At 38.1% G+C, this 24,894-nt stretch overlaps 1 protein-coding gene across 1 annotated transcript; it reads left to right on the top strand.

Annotated features, from left to right (window-relative positions):
* Positions 1–1,434: 1,434 nt before the first annotated feature.
* On the top strand, positions 1,435–24,227 carry LOC120722261 (carboxypeptidase Q-like). Its single transcript, XM_040013181.1, has 11 exons — positions 1,435–1,568; positions 3,480–3,627; positions 3,880–4,092; positions 4,191–4,307; positions 4,390–4,597; positions 4,709–4,916; positions 10,190–10,301; positions 10,991–11,082; positions 11,577–11,672; positions 11,999–12,104; positions 23,265–24,227. Exons 2-11 carry the CDS (start codon positions 3,480–3,482, stop codon positions 23,423–23,425), a joined length of 1,461 nt encoding a protein of 486 aa, XP_039869115.1. The 5' UTR covers positions 1,435–1,568; the 3' UTR covers positions 23,426–24,227.
* The last annotated feature ends 667 nt before the right edge of the window (positions 24,228–24,894 follow it).

The following is a 24,894-nucleotide window of genomic DNA, read 5'->3' as shown; positions in this document are numbered from 1 at the left end:
CTATTATTTGTTGCTTTTGTTCAGCTGATCTGAAATGTAGAGCAAAGCATTTCCATCAAGTCTCAACAAACATCCTTTTACAAAGGCAGGCAAAAGTGAGAAAAAGGTTTGCAATATCAAACCTGGTCAGCAGCATGTGAAATGAGTCATATGGTCAGATGTTTTTAAAGATCTTCAGAAACAAAAGGAGAACATGTGGATGCACAAAAGGTTTTTTTTTTTTTTATGTATACAGAAGATGGCTGTAGTAGAAAAGAAGCAGGAATAGAAAGTAGAGCCATGCACATAAGTTAATAGCATAAAAGTGGTAGTAAAGTGTGATAAAATAAATTAATATGAATCTCACATGGGTGGGGCACTTGATGTGAATATCTATGACTGGTGAGGAATGCAGAAGATCAGTGGGAGGGGAAGATGAGAAATAAAAACCACAGATTGAGATGTGCTGTGTTTCCCACAGTGTGCACACAATACACTGTTAGCACTGGGCATCATTTTAACCATAACATTGTTTGCAAAAAGGAAGGATGACTAAGAGAAGACTCATAAAAAGAAGTGCGTGATTTAGCATTTGGTTTTAAATAGTTTCTAAATAGGCAGTTCCTTTTTCTTGACATAATACCAAAAGTGAGATTGATACACTTCTTCTATACAGCTGTGTTGTTTCATTCAGTAGTGGTATTTTTCTGTGTGTAAACTTTCAATTTCTTCTGTGCATTCAAATTGTTGAACAGCAGGTCAGATGTGAACCCAAAACAGCCTGTAACACATGTTAAAGAAAGGTAGACAAAGCTTTCTCAAAAGCTTCACAGACAAATAGAGCATCTTTTTTGAAATGTCAGTTTTGGAATAATGTGCAATTGCAGGTTCGGGTACTTAAACACTGATTTATGCTGGAACATAATATTTATTGTTGTGTGTTAGTTACGCATGAAAGGTATCATATATGCACAGCTGAACAGCAGGTCAATTGTGAACCGAGACACTGATTATAAGTATTCTATGTGGAAGCGCTGGCCATGAGAGTCTGTGATGAGTTCCTTAATCTTTGTATGTCCGACATATTTTACATATTTGAAAGCTTGGTGAGTATAATAGTAATAATGTCCATAATGTGAATAGACTATACTACTTATGAGGGGTAATTTTAACAAAAATCGTTTTGTATGAACTATTGTAACTATTAATGTAACTATTAATGTCCAGTTGTAGTTTTGTGAGGGGAAAATGGGAGAGTGGGGGGCTGGGTGTGGTTTATTCTTTAACGAATTTAGTAGTTTATAAGCTTAGCGAATACCCATATATATATGTATGTGTGTGTGTGTGTGTGTGTGTGTGTGTGTGTGTGTGTGTGTAACCATATTTTAATACCTGCATAACAAAACTATAGTTATGGTAAGCATAACGCTCTTATTTTGAAATAAGACAAACCGGAAGTGCGCTATGCAGGTTGTAATCACGAGTACGGAACTGTTTACGTTGCGGTATTTGTGTATTTGGCATACCCTTAAAATTGGACGAAGTCCTGCAACGTCAACAAAACCAAAGACTTTGAATTGACTCGAAGGGTTTGTGCTGTTATGGAGAAGCGCGTTTTGCGCTCATTGTTACTGTGAAATGTTTAAACCGCTGTAACGTTTCTGTCCTTCTCTATTCGTCTGTGTTGCAATACTTTTTTTTATATATATCGTGTTTGTTTTTTAAAATGAGAATGAAGCCGTCTGTGTTAATATGATAATTTAACAATTGTGGTGTCCAGCTACATTTACTAAGAAATAAAGTATAATTGTAATGTCCTAAAGTGAAAGTAAAACTATAACTGGGGATAGCGTAACGTTTCCAATAAAGCGCCATTCACGTATAGTGTAGTACTGTAAAATAATAGGTAGCGTAGCTTTTCTTGCTTAAGGCTTAATTTCGAATATCTAAAAAATATATGCAAAAAGCATACAAAAATACATGGCTTAACATATTGAAAAAAGGAGTAGGAATAAGCATAAACTTATTTAATACCACCCTTTCTCCACTGTTTTGTAATTATCACTTTACTTCCTGTTTATGTCCTTTCCTATCATAATTCCTTGTTTAAAATTTGCCGCATATATTTGGTTTTATAAACCCAGTAACATACCAAAAAGAGGTATTTACACATATACATCATCTTGGGATGAATGTCATGGTAATTGGTTAAAAAACAAGAAATGGGTGCACAAGTATTAAATTATTTTTGATTTTCTCTAATCCACATGGGCTAAAAAGTATACATACAGGTTTAGTTAAATGTCCCTTAGCAAGTCACACCTTGACCGGATGGTAGTCGTTTTGGTAATCACGAACAAGCTTCTGGCTTGGTTATTTGGAAATTCTTGTTGACAGAATTTGTAGATTTAATTTAAATTGGTTGGTTTCCTTGTATTGTATTGTACTTGGCTTTTAAGAATAGTCTAAACATTTTCAGAGGATTTGAGAGGCCATTCCAGAAGCTTAATGTTAGCATAATTTATTCATTTCAAGACCAGTTTTGATATGTGTTTGGGATCATTGTCCTGTTGGAACATGCAATTGTTTCAAAAGTTTAAATTGTCTAGCTGTTGATTTGAGGTGAAGTTAAAGAATTTGGAGGTAGTCCTCCTTCATTATTGTATCCAATTTGCGCAGTTAACCAGTATCACTGGCAGCAAACAGCCCAGAGTATGACGCTACAACCATCGTGCTTCACAGCTAGTAAAGTGTTCTTAGGTCATTGTTGCCAAACAGCTCAATCTTTGTCTCGTCTGACCATAAAACTTTTCACCAGAAGGAATTTGGCTTGTCCATGTGGGCAACTGCAAATTTCAGTTGAGCTTGAAGATGTTGATTTTGGAGCATTTTTCTTAGTTGGTACCCTCTCGGTCCATGGCAATGTAAAACCTTACTTCACAGTCATGCTGGTAGTTCAGTGGTTCTATTGTTGCAAAGATAAAGTAAAATTTGAAGTCAATCATGATAACTAATGAGAAGTTAATAGGCCTTGGCCCGGTCAAGTCAAAGTACACTGTAGAGCCTGTATATTTGTTTTTGACCCTGTGTGGATTAGAGAAAATCCTAAATAAATTCAACCAAATTCTTGTGCAATCATTGCACTATGAAAAAAGCACAGTTGAAAAAAATAATTAAAAGCCCAAAACTATGATTAATTTATGCCTGCTTTTTATACCACAACTGCATATACATATGCAAACACATGCCTATACATTTACATATACACACTCGCATATCAAAAATAGAAAATACCTGCTGTAGTGCAAAGTAAGTGTCTTTGTGAATTGCCTGTTTGAATCATATCTGCTAGATTAACTGTGTTAGCAGGGGTGATGCATGTTTGCTTTTTAGTTCGTACTAAGATGAGAGGATACTTGCAGTGTGTGTGCGGTTTAAGGAGGATTTAGTACCAATTTAACATCAACTGACAACGACACACTGATATTTTCTTTTCACAGATGACTTGGAAGGGGACACTATGTATCCTCCTCTCCCTCAATGTGTTTCTCAACCTATCCTCTTTCTGTGATGGTCATCCCCACTCTGCACAAACTATAAATTCAGGATCTGCTGTCAGAGTCTTATCCAATGATACTGCAAAGAGAGGTAACCCAAACTCTGAGAGAGTAAGGCCTTTATTAAAACAACCAGTTTATAATTAATGCTAATAAATGCCTTCTGTACCCACGCATTTTTTTCCAGTTACTTTGGATCCTTTGATCAGTTTAATGTTGGGATTTATGTACTGAGTTACAATGACAACAGTGTACCTGAACTAACTGGTGGAACTGGAACAGTCTTTGCAAGCCTTTACAGTGTTTTGATATGTTCTTGTTGTGTGTCTCTGCATGATCCCAGCTGGGGTTGCAGCTGAGGTAGCAGGCTATGCTGATGTGGCCAAACAGATCATTGACCTGGCTGTGTTCGGTGCTGCCCAGAACCGCTCTTACAGACGGCTCGCAGACTTTACTGACACTATAGGAAACCGCGTCAGTGGCTCAAACAACTTGGAGATGGCTATTAAATACATGTACAATGCCATGGTGCAGGATGGGTTGGATGTACACCTGGGTAAGTTTTACAGTTTTTATCCAACATGTGTTTCAGAACGTACGGGAACTCTAGCTGATTTCTGGTGAATATAAACATAGTTTAATTGTCTTATCTAGAGCCAGTAAAAATCCCACACTGGGTACGGGGGAAGGAGAGTGCAGAGATGACTGCTCCTCGAGCCAAGACTCTGGCTATACTGGGATTGGGTAGCAGCGTAGGAACACCCCCTGAAGGTAAAGACCATAGTCGTATAAAACAACTTTCATTTCATCTGTTTCTCCTTTACTGCTCACTGATTGATTGTTATTCCTGTAGGTATTGAGGCAGAGGTGTTGGTAGTTCAGTCTTTTGAGGAACTGAAGCGTCGAGCCAGTGAGGCCGCAGGAAGGATTGTGGTTTTTAACCAGCCATATGTTAGCTATGGAGAGACAGTGGCATACCGTGCTTATGGTGCCTCTGAGGCAGCCAAAGTAGGAGCTGTGGCTACACTCATTCGATCAGTCACTCCATTCTCTATTAACAGGTATATCTATCTTCTCCAAGTGTCCAGCTATCTGACTGTCTAGAAATGTTGTAGTGTCACTTTATCACTGGTATATTACATACATCTCTGTCTTTATCACTTCCTGTGTAGTCCCCACACAGGCTGGCAGGACTACCAAGATGGAGTGAAGCGCATCCCCACAGCCTGCATCACTGTGGAGGATGCTGAGCTGATGTGGCGTATGGCACAAAGAGGTCAGAAAATTGTGGTTAAACTCACCATGGGAGCCAAGACCCTTCCTGATGCTGACTCTTTCAACACGGTGGCTGAGATAAAAGGCTGGCAACACCCTGAGCAGGTAGCTTTCACTCACTCATAACATAGATATGCATGTTTGACAAATTTATCTCATCTATTATTTGTCTAGTTTCCACTTTGATATTACAGTAAATCCGTTTTGTCGGATGTTACACATAAACCACAAGGAAATCAGATGTCCCAATAATCCTTTTTTAAATCTCCTTCTTAGTTATTTCCACTTTTATCTTAGCTCGGTGGAGAAGGAAATAATAGTGTGGGCTGTTTTTGCTGACTGAAGATATTCCGACAGCCCTTAACTCTGCCTGTATTTTGTGTTTGCTTATGTGATTTAATCTTTCCAGGAACCAGTATAAAATAGGCTTTCATGAGAACACTGCATTATTTAAACAATACAGTAACCACCCCCAACCCGTCACAGCAGATATCCACCACTGGTTGTGCCAAAGGTTTCTTCCTGTTAAAAGGGAGTTTTTCCTTCCCACTGTAACAAGTGCTTGCTCATAGGGGGTTGTTTTTGTAATATTGTGGGGTCTTTATCTTACAATACAAAGCACCTTGAGGTATTCTTACCAGAGATATTCTGGTAAGTATAAGTGATTATTTTCTTTTCTCTTCTCATTTGCCTCGTAAGCCAATTATAACATTTTGACCATAAAAAAATAAAATTTATAGTTGATCAGTTCAACTCAGCTAAATGTAACCAAGCTTTTTACTACTCACAGTATTTTTTAAGGTAATATAATGCATAAAACTGCAAACTGCAACTACTCAGTTTACATGAAGCATATCAGTTGCGATGTAAATATCATATTCTTCCAGTATGGATTATATGTAAGGTTGTTACTTCACAAAGGGAACGCAAACTCACAGTTTTAAGTAGCAAACCTTTTCAATATCAGACTGTCAAGAACAGAACGAGATGACAAACTATGGCCTGCTTTAACTCTAAGCCTATGAGCAGACTAAATTACTACCTACTGAACTGCAGAGTATACCTTTTCAGTTCACTGCAGGTGCTTTGTATTTATGACACATCTAACAAGTAGAACCTGATGAATAGATTATGTGCTCCTGCAGAAACCTCAGTGTATGCAAATACAGTTTTTAGAGGAGATATTTTTAGAGTCCCCTGGAAATACTACCCAAGGTTTCTGGGCTTTAGTGCTAAATGGGCTTAGAGGCATGCTCAGCGCCATGTACATGATGTATGTAAATATATTTGAGTTTGTGTTACAACGCCTCACCTAGAAGCTGAGTTGTAACATAACCATAAATCTCCAAGAAAGATTACTGAATAGGAAACAAAGAATTTATTTACAACTATCTTACAATATTAAATTAAGTAGAAAAAGGAAAGCAAATAGACACCAGGGGTTCTAGGGCCAAAGCAAGTAAAATCCCCCATTCTTACTAGAATGAGAAGAAACACTGAGCTATGTGTTGAAACAAAAATACAATGCCCAAGTGCTCTGGCTGGCCACAAAACAGGAGAACAGTTGTGTACATAAAATGACAGCAAACCCTTACCAAACTTCCACTAACATACAGATTGGTTTCCTTAAACACAGAGCAACAGAGCATGACAGGTCCCACAGGCTTGCCACAGTTCAACTCCAAAGATCACTTTAGGTTACACTGAACAGCACAGCTCCAGCAACCACACATCTTAGAGCCCAGTGGCCAAACAGTGAGGAGCGCTGGCTGCTGGAGCCGTATAGGCAGTTACTTAAATGAGCAAAATGCTGTGTGGGAGACCTGGAACTGGAGCAGCTCTCTTTCACCAAGAGGCCAAAAGGTCAGAGAACATAACAGTTTGCAGTTAAAACGAAAGGGACAGATTTATCTTGGCATACTGGAAGTAACTGTTTGGAGTTTGTACATTCACACAAGGCAGCTCATGATGGGTTAAACCAACATGTCCTAAATAGCTGAGCGGGTATGTAAATTATAGTAGCAGTTATTTGCAAAGACAAGTGATGAAAGGTGTGGAACAAACATGCAGGGAAATGGGGGGGGGTCTTGTTCAATTTGACTGCACTGAATTTTGCATCTCAGTTTATCACGCTCTGCGTGAAATTTCCATAGTGGCATCTGATAACCCTGGTGTATACTGTATATTTGTAGAGGTTGCCTGGTATGCGGATGTTACTGTTGTTGTTAAGGAAGTGTGTGTGCAATATCTGCTTTGTTGGCAGATGAAGGTATATGATGGTATACAATGTTTGTTCTTGAAAATTTCCCACTAATGTGGGATATATGAACTATATCTGTGTAAACTTTGACTCCCTCACAAATGAAAGCCTCCCCCCCTTTAACAGTTTGAAAAGTTCACATCCTAAATGCAAAGTCCAAGGTAAAATCCGTCAGGACTCTTGAACCAGAGCGCTGATGTAAGCTTTTACTATTCTGATATAGGAACCAGCATTTGGAGCTTTATTATAGAAAGGGAAACGAAACACATGACATGGCTGACATCATCTCTGGCCCTGTGACTTTGTGCTCTTGCAGTAGCAGTTATCGTGGCTGACATATTGTGTATGTGCGTTTGTGTGTGTGTGTGTGTGTGTGTTCATTAGAAGATGTACATTTGGGGCTGAATGAGTCATTCCCACAGTTAAGTTTGTCACAGACTTTTTCCACCCACTCCAACTTCTACATCTTTCTTCTTCCTTCTTTTTAGTTTGAAGTTTTAAAAAAGTTTTAAGCTTTCAAATATTAAATGTGGTATGAATGATTTCTGAACTGACTGTAAATGTTAGCCTCTCTTTGTTGGGGAAAACATGCTTGGATATTACATACACCACAATGAATCATTAAAAAAAAATACATTTGTGGTCTCTTATAATTTACACTTTTAACCAAAGCACATTATGCGGTCTCTGCTATGGCCACAATGTACAATCAGGCTTTAAACAGAGTCATAGCAAAACTAACCAAGTGGCTGAGTGTATATAAATATAATATCAAGTTAACAGGAGCAGGATTATTTTTCTGAGTGTAACCAATGTAAAAATTACAGTACAATAGAAAAATAAATCCACATTTTGAGGTTTCATTTTATATACAAATGTCCTGATGTTTCAGTGCTATTGGTGACCCAAATCTGTGTGTTTATAAGAATGGTTTAAATGCAGAGACGACTTGACTGCAAAATCCCTCATGCAGTTTGTAACCTGGGATGAACTGGCTGTATATGATTCTGTTAATGTGAAACCAGGCTCGCTGCTGTACTGGCCTCTTTACTAATGTAATGTATTTGCAAATACTTGAGAACTACAGCGTGGGAATATTATGCTGTAATGGAATGGGCCCACTTGCCTCCTTGGATGGGAACATCACTGTTGTAGTGAGTCACTTGATGGGAGTGATCCCCTTCTAGGATGACAGTGCTCCCATAAATGAGGAGTTTGTGTGAAACAGTAAATATATCTGGCCTCCTGTTAAATCCAGAATTTAATTCAAAATCCTTGTCTTGAATAACCAGTCCCAATGACCTTATAGTATCACCATATCACCCCATTAGAGCTCTTCTCTCTTGGACTGGGGGACTCTGGACTTGTTGTTCCTAGAGTATTTAAAAGTAGAATGGGAGGCAGAGCCTTGAGCTTTCAGGCCCCTCTTCTGTGGAACCAGCTTACAATTTGGATTCGGGAAAAAGACACTATGTCTACTTTTAAGATCAGGCTTAAAACTTTCCTTTTTGCTAAAGCATATAGCATATAGTTGGCTGGATCAGGTGACCCTGAATGCTCCCTTAGTTATGCTGCAATAGGTGTAGGCAGCTGGGGGATTCCCAGTACTTCTTCTTCAATCACCTTTCTCACTCACTATGTGTGAATAGACCTCTCTGCATTGATTGCACTGCTATTAATCTCTGGCTCTCTTCCACAGCATGTCTTTTATCCTGTCTTCCTTCTCTCCCCAACTGGTCGCTGCAGATGGCCGGCCCTGAGCCTGGTTCTGCTTACTTGCCTGCTTACTTCCTGTTAAAAGGGAGTTTTTCCTTCCCACTGTTGCCAAAGTGCCTGCTCACAAGAGGTCATTTTTATTGTTGGGTTTTTCTCTGTGTGTTATTGTTACCTAGCAATATAAAGTGCCTCGAGGTGACTGTTGTTGTGGATTAGCGCTGTATAAATAAAATTGAATTGAATTGAATTAAATATTTCATGTATGACTTTATCAGTCTTTCACATATGGAGGAATTTAACCCCTCCTGGAACCTCTTTCAAAAACTAGTCATACTTGTTTAATCTTCTTCTTATTTTGAGCACTGCATGGTCTGACCTTGGGATGAATTTGCTGGGATAAATATGCATAGTATTTCTCACTGTACACTGTTTTTGGGAAATGGCCTCATAGCCCTTCCCAGATTGATAGACAGCAGTGGTTTCTTCTCTCAGACATTGCTGATATCTTTACTCTGTAACATTGTTTTATACCGGTGCTCACACTTGCTGATGAGAAATTAATCAAGTGCATTTGATTAGCAGCAGCTGGCTGCTACTTAAACTCTTGGAAGCAGTAAAGGTGAACTTAATTTTTCACACACTGCTGCTTCATCTAGCCTGAATCTTTTCTACATGAAAACGTATGAATTAAAAGAGGGTGGAACTTCTCACTATTTATGCATCATTCACAAATAGTGATGTTACCAGTATTAATAAAGGTAAACTCCTTACACTTTTCCTTTGCTAAGTAGATACTATAATTTAGACTCCCCAGTTTAAACTTACTTTGGAGAAAAAAAATTAATTACTGCAAAGCGTTCTGTGAGAAACATCGGTATCTGGAAATAATCACATTCCAATGTTATAGTTTAGACATCTCAGTCTGGAATCAAATGGGCGACTAACCAACACATTGGCATATATTACCATTTCAGTTACATAAGAAAGCAAACACTGTGAAAAAAAAAACACATTGGTTTTTACGGGAATGTGCAGACTCTGGGTCATTGCACGGACAGGGCTAGATCAGGTCAGAAAATGTTTTGCAACCTTGAACAACGGCTCATCTACATCCCACTGACAGGAATCTTGGAAATTCCTGTGAGTACAGATACACTGACCCGTGTGCTCTCATCTTTTTCTTTGTTTTTTTTTTTTTTTAAACGAATCTCACTTTTCCTGCTGATACAAACCTTTTTATTGTTAAAAAAAGAATCAAATTAACTGGACTTTTAACTATGTGTGTCTACATTAATAAAAAGTCAACAGGATATGGGCAGCACTGTCTGCCTATCTGTTTCCTCAGATTTGCTCCTCTGTTTCTTGTTTACACATTTTCTCTTTATCTGTACAATCTCTCTAGGTTGTCTTACTGAGCGGACATTTGGACAGCTGGGATGTGGGCCAGGGTGCCATGGATGACGGAGGCGGAGCCATGATTTCCTGGGAGGCCCTGTCACTCATCAAAGACCTTGGTAATATACAGAGAAATACTTAAAGTAAATCACAGATAAACTTCAGCAATAATAACATGTGCATATTGTAGAATGCAATAAAAGCTCAAGTTTATTAGTTTTGCTTAAATGTTAATCAGAAAAAGGAGATGGCAAACGTACCTATTCATGTTATTAATCTAAAACATTTTACGCTGGATTAGCAGAGCATCCTCTGTTTATTTTTTATTTATTTGAGTCACAAAATTACTATGAAATCTAATAATTCTATTAGAATAAGTGAATGTGTTCATTAAAAAGAGAGGAAACAATCAGTATGTGCAGACACAGAAAGCAGAATAACCAGCAGTGGCGATACTGAGACCAATTTAAAAAAAAAGATCATTAAGTGGAGCTAAAGTTTCCAGTTCTAAACACAGGGACAAAATGAAAAACAAATCCTCTGACTGTAAACAGTAATTTCACCCCAGTGTTTGCAGAGGAACAAAATACACACAACTGCAACAGGAGGCAGACCTGCATATAAAGTACAGTATTTTTGTGGACAATTTACTTGAATGAGCCTTGGACAAGGACTGGGTCATCAAACAAAGACTACAAAGACCTCTTATTCAACAAAAAAAAAAAAGAAAAGAAAAATGTCATTATTAATATTTGGAGCCGTTATCCTCCTCTTTCTATACTGTGTATGTGTCTTCATCTCTTTGTAGGTCTGCGTCCAAGGAGAACTTTGCGAACAGTGCTGTGGACAGCCGAGGAGCAGGGCGGAGTCGGAGCACAGCAATACTTTAATCTACACAAGGTACTGTCTGCTGTTACTGTGCCAATCAGTAGAAAACAAGCACTGAGCCAATGTTATTCCAGCTGCCCAAAAAGCAGGGAAGGGTCACAACTGTGAAAAGGCAGTTTAAAAAGGCACTTCCTCCAAACTGAAGGGACTTGGCTAGCTCCCATGTTTTTCCTGTGCAAAGGATCTAAATAAGAATCTGGAGTCTTACAATTTCCTTCTTTGGAGTTGTTGCTGCACACCAGGCCCTGACCTGTAATATACTGCGTTTTAAAAACCAGAAACACCAGTGTACCATAACTGCCCGTGGGACTGGTCCAGTTCTTACATTTGATGTATAATTACATTTTAAATTGCCTAAATTAGTTAAGGCAGCTGCTCAAGGTACTTATAGTGGCTGGCTGAGTGTGTATGCTTTGTTTGCGAGTACTTTGGTTCGGTTTGCTTTCTTTCACCTTTTATCTCTGATCATGACATGTTCCCCCTTTTTGCGTCCTCTCTGCACACAGGTAAACATGTCCAACTTTGACCTTGTCATGGAGTCCGACTTGGGGACATTCACCCCCATTGGCCTGCAATTTACAGGCAGTGATGCAGCACAAAAGGTGATATTAAAACCCAACTATTTAACGAAAATAGTGGTATTAGATTGTGAATTCTGCCGCACACAGATTTTGCAAACTGACATGAAAATAGCATCTTGTCCAGTAAATGTACTTGTTTTTTCATTAAAGTCTGTAAAGGTTCCATATATTTACATGTAAAAAGGAAGTAGTAGGAACCACAGCATCTATCATGTTAATGTGGAACCAAAACATCTGTACGTTGTCACTGAATGTTCCAGTAGTGCTCAAATCTAGAAATTACAATCATAATATTGTCATAATAGTTATATAAAGATAATTTCCTGTGTCTTTTTCCATCTCGACAGGTGATGGAAGAAGTGGTCAAACTTTTGGCTCCCATTAATACAACCAAACTCGAGGCCCACGGTGAAGGGACAGACATCTCACCATGGATGCAGGCAGGAGTTCCAGGTCAGTCTAATCAATATGCCTGTCTGCAACGAAATGGTATAACTAAAGGTTTATTTTAAAGGGGACAGTAGGGACATTGGAGTTTGCATTTTCTCTCTATGCCTCCATGGGTTCTCTCCATCTTCCTTCCAATTAACCTAGCATGCGTGTTTTTTTTTAATTGATTGTTCAAAATTGGTCATAGTTGTAAATGCCAGCATGAATAGCTGTCTGTCTCTGAGTGTTAACCCCATGACAGCTGGGATAGGCTGGGGAAAGCCACATCACCAATGAGCACAAAGTTAAAAAGGAAGTAACACATCCTACTTTTAGTGGTGGGAATTTTAATGATCTCTCTTCGGCGGAAAGTGCTGAGCACAAAGAATCACATCCTCACCGATGGTCTATGAACAGATTCTAGTTAATACAATCTGGCTCCACTTCCTTAAAGCCAGTTGTGTATTGTAACTAGAATGACTTAAAACTATGAAGCAACACTTCAAGACGTCTAAATTATGGATATTAAAGTTAAAGTTGTAACAGTCCTGTTACTGCTAATACAGTATAGAGTTGAAATAAAGTGTAATAAATATAGATTAATCAAATCAATTTTATGAAATTGTTTAGTGTTATATTTTTAAAAAAACATACAGACCTCTTCTACTTCCTTTTCAACTGTATCTCAGTTTAAATCTCTAACTGCGAGTACAAAAATCTAATCAGCCAGTCGCATTGGAGTGCATTTAGGCACGTAGACATGATCAAGACAACCTGCTGAAGTACAAACTGAGCATCAGAATGAGGAAAGAAGGTGACTTCAATTGGGGCGTGGTTGTGGATGGTAGACAGGCTATTTCAGAAACTGCTGATCTGATGGCTCTGATCTCTGAACTCACAGCACATTGAACCTTAAAGAAGATGGGCCTCAGCAGCAAAAGACCACACCGTACAATAAGCACACAGGTTCCAGTTCACACAGGTTCACCAAAATTGGAAACTTTCATTGTTGATTCTTGATTTTTGCTACGATATTAAGATCAAAATTTGGGGTAAACATGAAAGCATGGATCCAATCTGCCTTGTGTCAACAGTTCAAGCTGCTGCTGGTGTAATGGTCTGGGAGATATTTTCTTGGCAGACTTTGGGCCACCTAGTACCAACTGAGCATCGTCTAAATACCACAGCCCACCTGAGTATTGTTGCTGACCATGTTCATCCCTTCATGACTATAGTGTACCCATCTTCCAGTAGGATAACACACATGCCTAAAAGCTCAAATCATCTCAAGCTGGTTTAGTTACATTTTTGAATTGGCTATTCTGTGTTGCATGTTATGAAAAAACAATGAACCCTTGAAAAGGTTTTACCTAATATCGAAGTCTGTTTCTGTCTTGTTGTTACTTTAGAAATTTGTCGAACTATTTTCTGCTCTTTTCTTCTACACATGTGTTACTGTTTGTTGAAGATGGATTGTAACATATTGAAAGACACTGACTCATATATTAACAGTATAAATACACTTTGGGCACAAGCAATTTATCAGTCTTTTCACAACTGAATTTGTAGTTTAGAAACAGTTTTGCTGTTAAAAATTAAAATACATCTCTTTAAAATGAACACTACCACTAACAGTAGTAATATTTTTTATTGCCTTGTAGTCATTATTTACAGTTTTATCAGACATCGCAAACCACAAAATACTCTGAATTACATTTAAATAAAAAAAATTAATATATTGCGTGAAAAGAAAACAAAATACTAAATGGAAATTTGAAGACCATGGATGTCACATTTTACATGGTATAGTCGACTTTGACCTTAAGAGAAACTACCCATTCTGTCAGTGTAAAGAAGTTTAACTACACTTTGAATCCCTCATATATTTTAATATAAGAAAAAGGAGTCTGATTGCAGCCTCTTAACCTCTCAATTTTGTCTATATGACAAAGAAATGCTGCTGTACGAAATGATAAAAATCTGTTAGCACGAAACTTTTAAATGCATAATTACAAAAAAAGTTCCTTAAGCTCATTGCACACACTTTCTTGTAATTATGATAAAAAAAAATTGTTAACCATTTATTTACCACGTTAATGTTTATGCTAGAGACAAAGTTTAAACAGTTACAGAAAGGGGAGAAGACGAGCTTTACAAGGAGATTTGGTTTATTACGGTGGCATAAGGTACTGCTGTCTCAACATGGACAGAAAAAAATAATCTGCACCTATTCAAATGGTTACCGAAAGATGAGAATTACTTTTTTTTAAATTTTAAAGCCAAACTTCAAAAATAAGTCATTAGGCCTGTATAAATCTTGGTCGATAAAGGAGAATAAGTTCCTTTTTTGTGAACTTTTGAGAGCCGATAATGAAAAACAGGAACTTACTGTTATTTAATTGTTCTGTTTCTTACTTTCGTGTAGTATGAATGGCAATGGGAAAGTCTTTATCCATTAGAAAAGCTGTAAAACAGTTAAAAGTCTAAAATTGATCCCTTCCTTCACATTTTCCAAAGCAGTCCAGTGGGCCAGTTTTTGGCGGACAAGTTCTGGAACCCAGGTCTTATGTTTGACATCCCTGGTGTAAACTTTAACCATCTAATTTAATCATGTTCCACTACCTCGTATCTCAAAAATGATTTCTTTCATGCTGGATGTCACCACTTGCATTCTAATTTCTTGGCACTATCCCACCGATGCTGGAGAATTGGTTCTTGTTTTTGTTCACAGCAGTGAGTTTGTTATCTGAGGCTGACACATCATGCGCTCTTTGTCCTCCACAAGTTTTCATCTTTTCCTTGTAGTCCATTTACTTGAGCAACAGTGACAATCTCAGGGGAGACGATAGAGAGGATAGTGCAAACATTTTTGGTGTTTGACCTTTAGAGTTTTCTTACTGGAAATCACATGTCATTAGTCAATATTAATAGTAGTGGGGTTACTTAGAGTCCTCTAGATTTGAAGTTCTCCTATTTGCAGACAGGGGACTGCTGTAAGTAAGAGGAATAACCTGAGCACAAGTAAGGTCACGTTAACTTTAGAGACTCTGAGATTCATTTATAGGATTCGATGTAGGATTTTGCAGCTACAAAATCAAGTGAGAAGGAAAAAAGTTACACACATACACACGAATACAAAAAAACTTACAAGTGGAGAAGAATTGACTTTTATTACAACAGATCTATTAAAACAGTATGTGTTTTTATAATTTCCATAAAAAAAGAAATATAAGCACCTCTACACATCATATTGCAGCCTATATAACAGGAGCTGTCATATGCTGACAAAGGCTCCTGACAGCTGAGCAGCCAACAGCTAAATCAGTTTTCATGAAGACCTGCACGGTACCATTTTTTACAAGTTGGAAACCAAGTACTTCAAACGAACTGTGCCAAGCAGTAAATACAACAATCTCCACCAAGCTGTAGTCTACCTCGGTTTTTCAGGATTTTGAGAGTAGGCATTGGTTAGTTTCTCTTAGTGGTTTTGTAAACGTTAAAATGAGGCGTTTTGTAGAAGTGAAACATTGCAGTCACAAAGACACCATAGAATAATGTGTGAAAGACGACTTAAAACCTCATTAAACATGTGGTGCAGAAACACCCCTTCTTTGATGTATTGAAGAGACAGAGATTTAGCTGCCTCAATTACAGTTAATTGGAGTTTTACATTGTTAACGGTTTGTGAGTGGCTCACGCCCTGCTTCACGACACTCTGTGCTTTAAGAATACTTTCTCTTTTCTGGTGATTGTAGGATATGAAAACATACACTGCTTTTTGTAGTAGAAAACCATTATAAGTGTCAACTGTTAACATCTTGACGCAGCAGCTGAATGCTAGAGTTATCCACAGAAAAGATCATTTCTGTGCACATTATTCATAACTGAGGGCCAATTTCTTGCCTTTCACTTGAGAATTGATTTTGTAGTACATAGTGTTGGCGTGTTATTCATTAACTCCCCTCTATGAAAATGCCGTCCTCAATCACGCTAAATCTTCTTCTTCTTTACAAACCGCCTTCGACGAAGGTGCATTTTTAAGGGTCCTCCTCGAGGCTGAGTCGAGGACTCTTAGATGATCGCTTTACTAATGTTGGTTGTAGGAACACCATGGGGCTGTCCAAGGGAAAGGTGACGGTGCAAACACCACAATCTGTGCTGTGAACTTGTGCCTGTGTAGCTTAAGTGCAAATACAAGGAACAAGTAACCCTGACAGGATCCTCCACATATATGCCATTATAGTGGAAGCAAAAAAGGATTTTTTTTTTTGCATGACTTGATCATCTGAAGGGCCACAGACCTGTACTGCGGAGGGAAATCTGCCGGGTTTTCATTGACAGCTGTGTGCTGACTGATCTTCTTTCTGGGGCAGCAGTCTGGGAAGCTACAGACAGAGATCAGCATGCCACAAAGGCCTCTATTACTGCCCTAAACAATGACACAGGCAGTATTAGCTCTTCACTTAAACTTCTTTTTTAAGCAAAAAAGATTCATGGCCCCAAATTTTTAATATTTATTTAACAAAAGAAAATTCTAGCATTTAATTTTAATGAGATTAAGCTCATCCGTTAATGTCTGCTGTGGCTTTATGACTTAGGAACAGGGCCTGCCCGACAAGAGCCATCTATCTAAATAAAGAACTGAAACTAGTCAAACCTCGAGTTGTGGCATTAAGTAGCTTTAAAAAGCAATAACAGTATGAGCAATTACAAAGCAGAGCTATGACACTCAAGTAATAATTTAAGTGTCATAGCAATTACTTGAATCCATGTGAGAATTTCATTATGTGAAAAATGGTTTTCTAAAGCAATCATTTGCTTTACAGCAGCCAATGTGCAACACATATAAGCCAGTCATTTTACTGGCTGAATACATAGTTGAAATGCTTTTCATTCATTTCAACTATGCAGTTATTTATCTATCTCATAGTGTAGTGGCCTAACAGCAAAGTGTCTAACTGGGCTTTCGGCATAAAAAGATTTGCAAAATCAAACATGTTTAGCTATCTGCTGTCCACATTGTGATATTAGCATGGAGTTTGTTCAGTGCTCTGCTGGGAGAGCCACAGACATGGATCATGCTGGCACTCTGAGGGGATGCAATGTTGCATGTTTTTTTGAAGTATAACCTTTGTAAGGAATGTGGCTCTTAAATGATTATTTTGTGCCCAAATTGCAATAAATTTTAAGCAGTTCAAGCTTGACCTGTGAAGTCTGCACATGCAGTTTTATGTCCCAGTGACCACTAAAATTAAATTTTCCACCATCTTCCTATTCATTTAATCAGCACTTCAGCTGCCCAAATAACTGCCCAGAAGCACAGAAAGTGGCTGCCAAGTGACAGGACTTGCTTTCAGCAGTTTTCTAGGTTTACTGAATCGTAACATAAATTAGCAGAGATGTCGATACCAGCACTCCGCTGCTAGTGAATAAAGCTGAAATTAAGTGCCATGAAATAATGCGCACAAGTATAGACAAAAAAATTGTAATCTAATGTTAAAAGACTTTTTTTATTTCATAGTAATTTGTCTCTGTCAGGCTTCACCTTGCAGACATTTCAGTTCTTAAATAACGTGAGAGTTGGCATCACACTTCAGATACCAGCAGGGTTGTTTTTTTTTAAAGTTTTTATACATGAGATCTTTTTATCTTCAAAGACATTGGTCCTCTTTTCCTCCTCTTGCTTTTTCTGCAGATGGCAAAATCATCTGTAGATCGTGATCGTCACATAGTTTTAACCCTAATTCTGTTAAGAATTTTCTTATCTACTACCTACTTCAATCTTCAAATCTTTTTAGTGTGCATTTTATGTGCAAATTTTACTTCCAAAGATGGTAAGGTTCAGTGCCAACATTATAACTTCAAAACTTGCTGCACTGGCTGTTTGCTTGCTTTCAAAGTGCCTCAGACGTTAGTTAATCTTTCCTCTTTCTGTTCTCCTATTGCATATCATGTGGTTAGTTAGTACTGGGCCACGTAAATGTACACAACATGTTCAGACATGGAAAACCATAACATGAAGTGCCCAGTGTACACTTTTTGTGCTGATGCTAAAGCCAGAGGAAGTTTGCAACTCTGCAGTTATTGATCCTAAACACTTGCACTTTGCAACAATATTACTAACAGCATGGAGTAGGTAGGAGGTAATACATTTCATACATTCATTCATGAGAAGTTGCAGCAGTGTCATCCTGTCAGAGCACCACACTCAAATACAATGAGTTCTTTAAAGCAAACCCATTCACTCACAAATGTCTGCAAAGGCAGGCTGCATGGCTAGGTGCTTGATTTTATAAACACCTGCGGCAATGGGACTGAAAATACTTGAATGCAGAGATTAAGTGATTGTGTGGCCCAAAACTTTTCTCCATTTAGTGTTAAGTTAGCCAATCACCTGCCAAGTTTTTTACAAATAAACTGTAAATGAATTGGTGCTTATAAACTCTTAACTCTACATTCAATTCACTTTTTACTGAAAGCTTCATTCACTCAATCATACACACATTGAACCACCAACCTTCCAACTACTAGATGACTCATGCTACCTCCTGAGCTACAGCTGGACAACTTAATAGATAGTTTGAGCATTACTAGAAACATTCGGGGCCATGTCCTTGAATGATGACACCACAGAGGAGTTTAAATCAAATCACTGAGATGTGGCTGAAGTGCAGGTTTTCAGCTTAAATTCAAAGGTTTTAACAAAAGTGTTTCATTAAAAGTTTAGGATTTGCACTTATTTTTAGAGGCTGGATGGAACCAGGCTTATCTGATCTGGAATTTTGAAAATACACTGTGAGAGGAGATATCTATAGATTTTCCCAGTAACTGCTTCTTAGTCAAAGGGTGCTTTCCAAAAGTACCTCCTATCTCCTTTGCCTCTTTTCCTCAAGGAAAACGTCATTGTACTTAATCAAGGGCAAAAGGGTGGGTAGGAGAACTGATAAGGAGTTTAAAAAAGAGAAGAGCGGTGTGCTGAGAATTCGAACATACACTAGTCTCCTAACAATGTAATGCCAGATATCTGCTGTGTTGTAACTACAATGATCAGAAGATGGACTAAAAAAATACACACCTTACTTTGCCATGTGTAAACCCTGCTGTTTTATGGAGGCCATATAAATGAGAACAGCCTGTGAAAAATCTCTCTTCAGTACCAAGGTTGGAATTTTAAAGAAAAGGGAACATTAAGGTTGGAAATACTAACGCCTGTACGTTAGACATTAAAAAAACTGTTGGATTTTCTAAAACGGCAGCTAATTAGTCCTTAGTGTGTTAAATTAATGCGTGAATGCTGCAATACGCTATTAAAAATAAGAAGCGATGCACACTTTTACACATTTTCAGTTTGTAAATATGCAGGAGTCTTGCTCTGCACCTGAGTCCTAATGCTCAGCAATTTCTATGAAAGAGTTATTTCTTATATCAAAAGAATATTGATTTCAGCGTCCTCTCATTTATCTGAACCGCCTCACTGTTTTCAAAGAGAAACACGCATATCCATCCATCACTTATCCCAGCTCACCTGAAGTATACATTGATTTATGATAATCCTAACAGCAATTGCAAACGCAAACTAATTATAGAGAACCCTAAACACGCTTTGATCAGTTAATATATCTCATAATCTTTAGAGAGCTTATATACATCTGTTTTTCATGCAAGGCAACAACTGAACAAGTAGGTTTTATTACAGCAGTGGGATGTTCAGAGTTCAGCTCTGCGTTCAACAGGCTGTTGTTTAAAAACCAAATATATCAGCAGGTCATGGAATGAAATGGAAAATACATTTATGAATGAATGAATGAACATTTACATGATCTGCATCACTTTGTTTATTATGTCGGTTGTTGTCGTGAATGGTCGGTAGAGGAGAGTGGTTCAATCCAAACAGTATTGATACCAACGCTGGTATTGATATCTGATTGGTCATAGTGTGATAGGATCGATGCTTTGATTCTCTCCTCTAAGTTCAGTATGTAGGACAGCATTTTCTCCTCTCCAGGCAATCGTGGCTCAGTCGTTGTGCCCTTGGGCAAGACACTTCACCCGCTGGCTACTGGTGGTGGTCAGTTGTCCGGCAACCTCGCTTCTGTCAGTGCACCCCAGGATGGCTGTGGCTACAATGTAGCTTGCCATCTCCAGTGTGTGAATGTGTGTGTGGATGACTGAATGTGTAAAGCGCTTTGGGGTCCTATACTAATAAAGCGCTATACAAATACAGGCCATTTACCATTTAGCAAAGGATGGTCACAGTCGATCCTAAAATAGCAAATAAAGAAAGCACTAGAAGCAATGGAAACCGGTCCATGTATTTGGAACACACACAAAAAAACAGTGCTTTATATCTTCAAAATAGACGTCACTGTTTCCGTTCACCTGCTGTTTTTTGAGGGCCATGAGTCATTTATCACGTGTTAGGGTTAAATGAGATGTTCTTTTTGATTGGGAAGAAGTGACCGATGGATATCTGCACTGCATATCTACTCCAGTTATTCAATGTTGAAACCATCAACCATCATCAAGCATCAGAGTTGGGTGAACATTATAATAAGTGTTAGAAATGCCTGCAGGATTATTGCCTTATATTGGGTTCTTCTTTCAATTTGGTAGATCGAGCGGATGGTTAAATTAAAGCAATACACATTTTTAAATGGGCTTATTTGCAGGTTTATATTATTTTACAGTGCTCTACTGCTGCTACACAAGCAGCTCTGCACTGTAACAACAGTAAAAATATAACAGAGCACACTCACTCATGACTCTCCAGATTTTCCCAGCAAAGTGGGAACTGACTCGTCTTTCAGGACTAACCACTGCGAAAATCCAGCATTGAACCGCTTCAGGAAGCAGCTCTCGGTAAAATGAATGAGCACTATACGCGGTTGGGGTTGTACTGCTGAGGAATAGTAGTGAAAATGAATTTAACCACTGCTCCTTCACTTCGTCTTCCTGTGGCAGTGTATACAAAGGGAGTTTACGTTTGCATTGAAGAAAATAACACCTCCTCGACGTGACTGACACCGCTAACCAAAACCAAACTGCTCCTGGGTTCTTCTGTTTGTTTCTGGGCAGATTTCTGTTTTTTACACTGCCATCTACAGTACCGTATTATGTAGTGCAGGTTCTGTTTACTGCAGTTTATTATAGTTTGATGAAATTGATTAAAAAAAAATCAATACATTAAAAAAACAAAACAGTTTAGTTGTTTATTAGGATATGTGTTACATTCTCTGACCTTTCACATCTTATTTCAGTTTGTATGCATTTCACACTTTGTATTCATCGAGTTTCAGCTATGTTACAGTTTGCTTAGCATTCCTAAACTTTCCCATATAAATGTATATTTTTCTATTCATCAATCAATTATTGTCCTGTTATCCTTATCAGAATTGCAGGAATGGCTGGAGCCTATCCCAGCTACCATAGGGGGAGAGGCAGGGTGCACCCTGGACAGGTCACCAATGTGACACAGGATTATATTTTTTCCATTATATCCTACATTTTAACCTTGAAGTGATGTTTAAGCAGAACTTTCTGCTAATTTTGGATAAATGTGGGGCCACACTGTTTTAAAGGGAACTCACGTGTCTGTGAGTGACTGGTCAGCATTACTAGCTGTGGGAATTTTTTTTAATAATCTGGATGGAAGCTAAAAGATTTATTTAGGGAATGGGTGGAGATTTTAAGACTTTAACATTATAAAGAATAACTCAAGTACAAGCAGGGTCATCTTGGCCTTTAAATGGTTTTAGAAAATAGTAGTCTGCGGTTCCTTCAATGAATACAAGTGTATAAAAAGCAGAATAACAATTACTACACCCTATAAAAGAAAAGAAGAACAGCAAATAGTCACCATAACAGAACTTTTTGTTACAACAAATCTGTTAAACCTATACGTGTGTTTTTAGCTGATAAAGTAACCCTCGCATTACATACAGACTCATATACAATACAACATTAACAATACTAATGTACACTACTAACTTACCCCTCATTTCTTTATATTTTGCTTGGAAAATGGGAAATTAATGCAGTGATTTGATGAGGCAAGCACAAACATACACGGGAATATACTATATAAGGCAAAAACAGAGTTTGCAAAATTCTAACAAGTTTAAATATATATTTGGTTTGACAACCCGAACTCTTCAGAAGTCTTCAGGAATAGTTCTCCATGGTTCTTAAAGAACATTCAAAGCTCTTCTTTGGATGTTGACTGCCTTTTTGTCAGTTCTCCCATCATCTCTGTCAAGATGATCCCACGCAGCTTCAATATTGCTGAGGTCTGGGGTCTGGGGAGGCCAATGGTATTGCATAGTGATTGCACTTTTCTACATTCATAATTCCATCAATTATGATAAGATCTCCAACACCACTGGCTGAAATTCAGTCCCAAACCATGAGAGACTCCACCGTGTTTTGCTGTAAACACTCACTGTTGTATGTCTCTGCTGACCTCAAATTGATGATGATTTGAACAAAACTTTAAAATTTGAATTCATCACTCCATCAGAGCCTGTTCCTCTGTTCTCATCCAGTTCTTGTGTAATTTAGCATACGTCAGCCTTTTCTCCCTGTTTCTCTTCCTTAGAAATGGCTTCATGACAGCCATTCTTCCACTGAGGCTATTTCTGATGAGGCTTCTACATCTGCTGATAGTTTTTTCTTTTTTCTTTTTAGGCCTGCCACATCTTCTTTTGTAAACGCTTGTAAAACATGTCAAAACATGCCCAGTTTTCAGCTATTAGCTCAGAAAATCCTTTGTTAACTGAATGTCACTTACTAAATATAGGTTTAGTATGATTTCTAGGTCACAAACTAAATTAAAGCCTTGAGTACACAGTAAATACAAAATATTCTAATACATAAACATAAGCAAAGCATTTTTAATAGCTTAGACAAGAAGTCGATATAAAATTAGAATGTAAACTGAGGCTCAGAGCAGATTTTTTTCCTTTGGTGGTTTTCGTTAGTTTCAAATTACAAGGACACAAATTACAAATTACAGCTGTGACCAGTCATAAAGCGAAATATTCTAAAGGAATAAATCAGACACAATGACGATGCTTCTTTACAGCTGCGAAACTCTGAGTCCAGAACTGTTTCCAGAGCTGAAGTTTCAGATTTTCCAGCATGTTTTGTGACGCTCTTTGTGCATCATTCTGTCCCTGTGTCATCCAGGTGCCAGCCTCCACGTGGCAGACAGCCGCTACTTTTGGTTCCACCACAGTGAAGGCGACACCATGAGCGTCCAGGACCCTCGAGACATGGACCTCTGCTCGGCATTGTGGGCCGTGGTTGCTTATGTCGTGGCAGACCTGCAGGAAATGCTGCCCAGATAGCACGACCTGCTGTGAACTGTACATCTTTACATAAAGCAAAACTCTTGTTAAATTATATTTCTAAAAAGGACTTGATCCAAAGTCCATTCAGATGAAAAACTGACATTCTGTTCAAAATGATTTCTTTCTTTTTGTTTCAAGACAAACTGCCACCTTTGCTATACCATCTACAAAATGCCTTGTGTAGATTAGTTAGTGACACAAACTGATCAGCCGTCTTGTGATACAACATACATCCTCTTTTTTGCACGACAGTATAACCATCGATAAAAGCTTAACAGCGATTTCATTTTGCACAAATCCACTCCTCCGAGTTTGTTTTTTCCATCTGACCACATGCAGCTTTCTGCACCATCTTTATACTTATCAACCACATTGTGTTTGTGTGCTGTTTCCTTTATTGTTACTAAAACTGAATCTGAAGCAGAGGGTAGAGCAACCATGGCAGTTTGTCTTGAAACAACCGTAATATCCACATTATGGACTTTTTTTTTCCATGAAAAAGTTTTTCGACTCGAAATTTTAACTTTATTCTCAAAATGATCCATACATGTTTCTCTTAATGTGGCCCTAATACTCCTTCATATCAAAGAGATGCTTTTACATAATGATTTTTAACACAGAAGAGTATATTATGTTATGAATGAGGAGAAATTATTTTTTTAATGAATATGTTTTTAAATTTAGGGTTATTGTAGACAAGGAGGGATAAAATATAGATCTGAGTACTGTAATGTTATGTGCAATAGGAGGTTTGTTTAAGGTGTGTGAAATTAAAGAAATGGACTACAAAGTTGGGGAACTCCTGAGTCCACGTCTTTCTCTGTTTCTAGTCTTCTTTAAGGAACCTTTAAAAGCTGTAATGGTTTTCACTTTAAGAAAAAAAATCATTTGTGGTTAATTTTTCTAAGTATTTTCAGAGTCTTTGTATTTCCCCCAGTGCCAGTTTCAGTTTAAGTAACAGCTGACATCGTTAAAGTATTGATCGTACTACACATTAACACCCATCTTCTCTTTAGCTGCAGTTCTTTCTTTTAATGTTGTTTCTGTGAAAAAAGGGGGAAGAATGACACCAGAGCAAATCACACTACACATCTAGTTCACAGAAAGAAGAAGAAGAAAGCAGAATAGACGAGCAGGAGCAGATATGATGGTGGATCACACATGGGAGGAGAGGAAGTAAAGATTATTAATCACTTTGTGCGTGTTATGTAGACCATCACAGCAGCTGCAACAAACACAGCTGGGATCTCTTACCCCATGCACTGACAAGTCAGCACTTCCAGTGGGTGAAGTCAAGGATAGTCAGCCAGCCAGATAAACTCAGCGTGTGTTGAAACACGGAAATTATCAGCTTTGTGTCGTGTCTGGTGAGATCTTCATGTGTCAGTAACACTGACTCACATTCAGACAGTTGTGGTAATGAAGGAACAGTCTGCATCTGTGGGTGTTTTGCATGCTCGAGTTAA

The sequence above is a fragment of the Simochromis diagramma genome, unplaced genomic scaffold (genome assembly GCF_900408965.1).
Source record: "Simochromis diagramma unplaced genomic scaffold, fSimDia1.1 OVJJ01000618.1, whole genome shotgun sequence".
In the NCBI taxonomy this organism is placed as follows: domain Eukaryota; kingdom Metazoa; phylum Chordata; class Actinopteri; order Cichliformes; family Cichlidae; genus Simochromis; species Simochromis diagramma.
Note: the sequence above shows the minus strand (reverse complement) of the source record. Positions and strands in the feature narration are given on the sequence as shown.

Excerpts from the sequence above, each read along its gene's own strand:
- LOC120722261 (XM_040013181.1), top strand. The coding sequence starts at position 3,480 with ATGACTTGGAAGGGGACACTATGTATCCTCCTCTCCCTCAATGTGTTT. Across the intron at positions 4,308-4,389 it reads CGTAGGAACACCCCCTGAAG|GTATTGAGGCAGAGGTGTTG; the intron begins GTAAAGACCATA and ends TTATTCCTGTAG. Across the intron at positions 11,673-11,998 it reads GCAGTGATGCAGCACAAAAG|GTGATGGAAGAAGTGGTCAA; the intron begins GTGATATTAAAA and ends CCATCTCGACAG.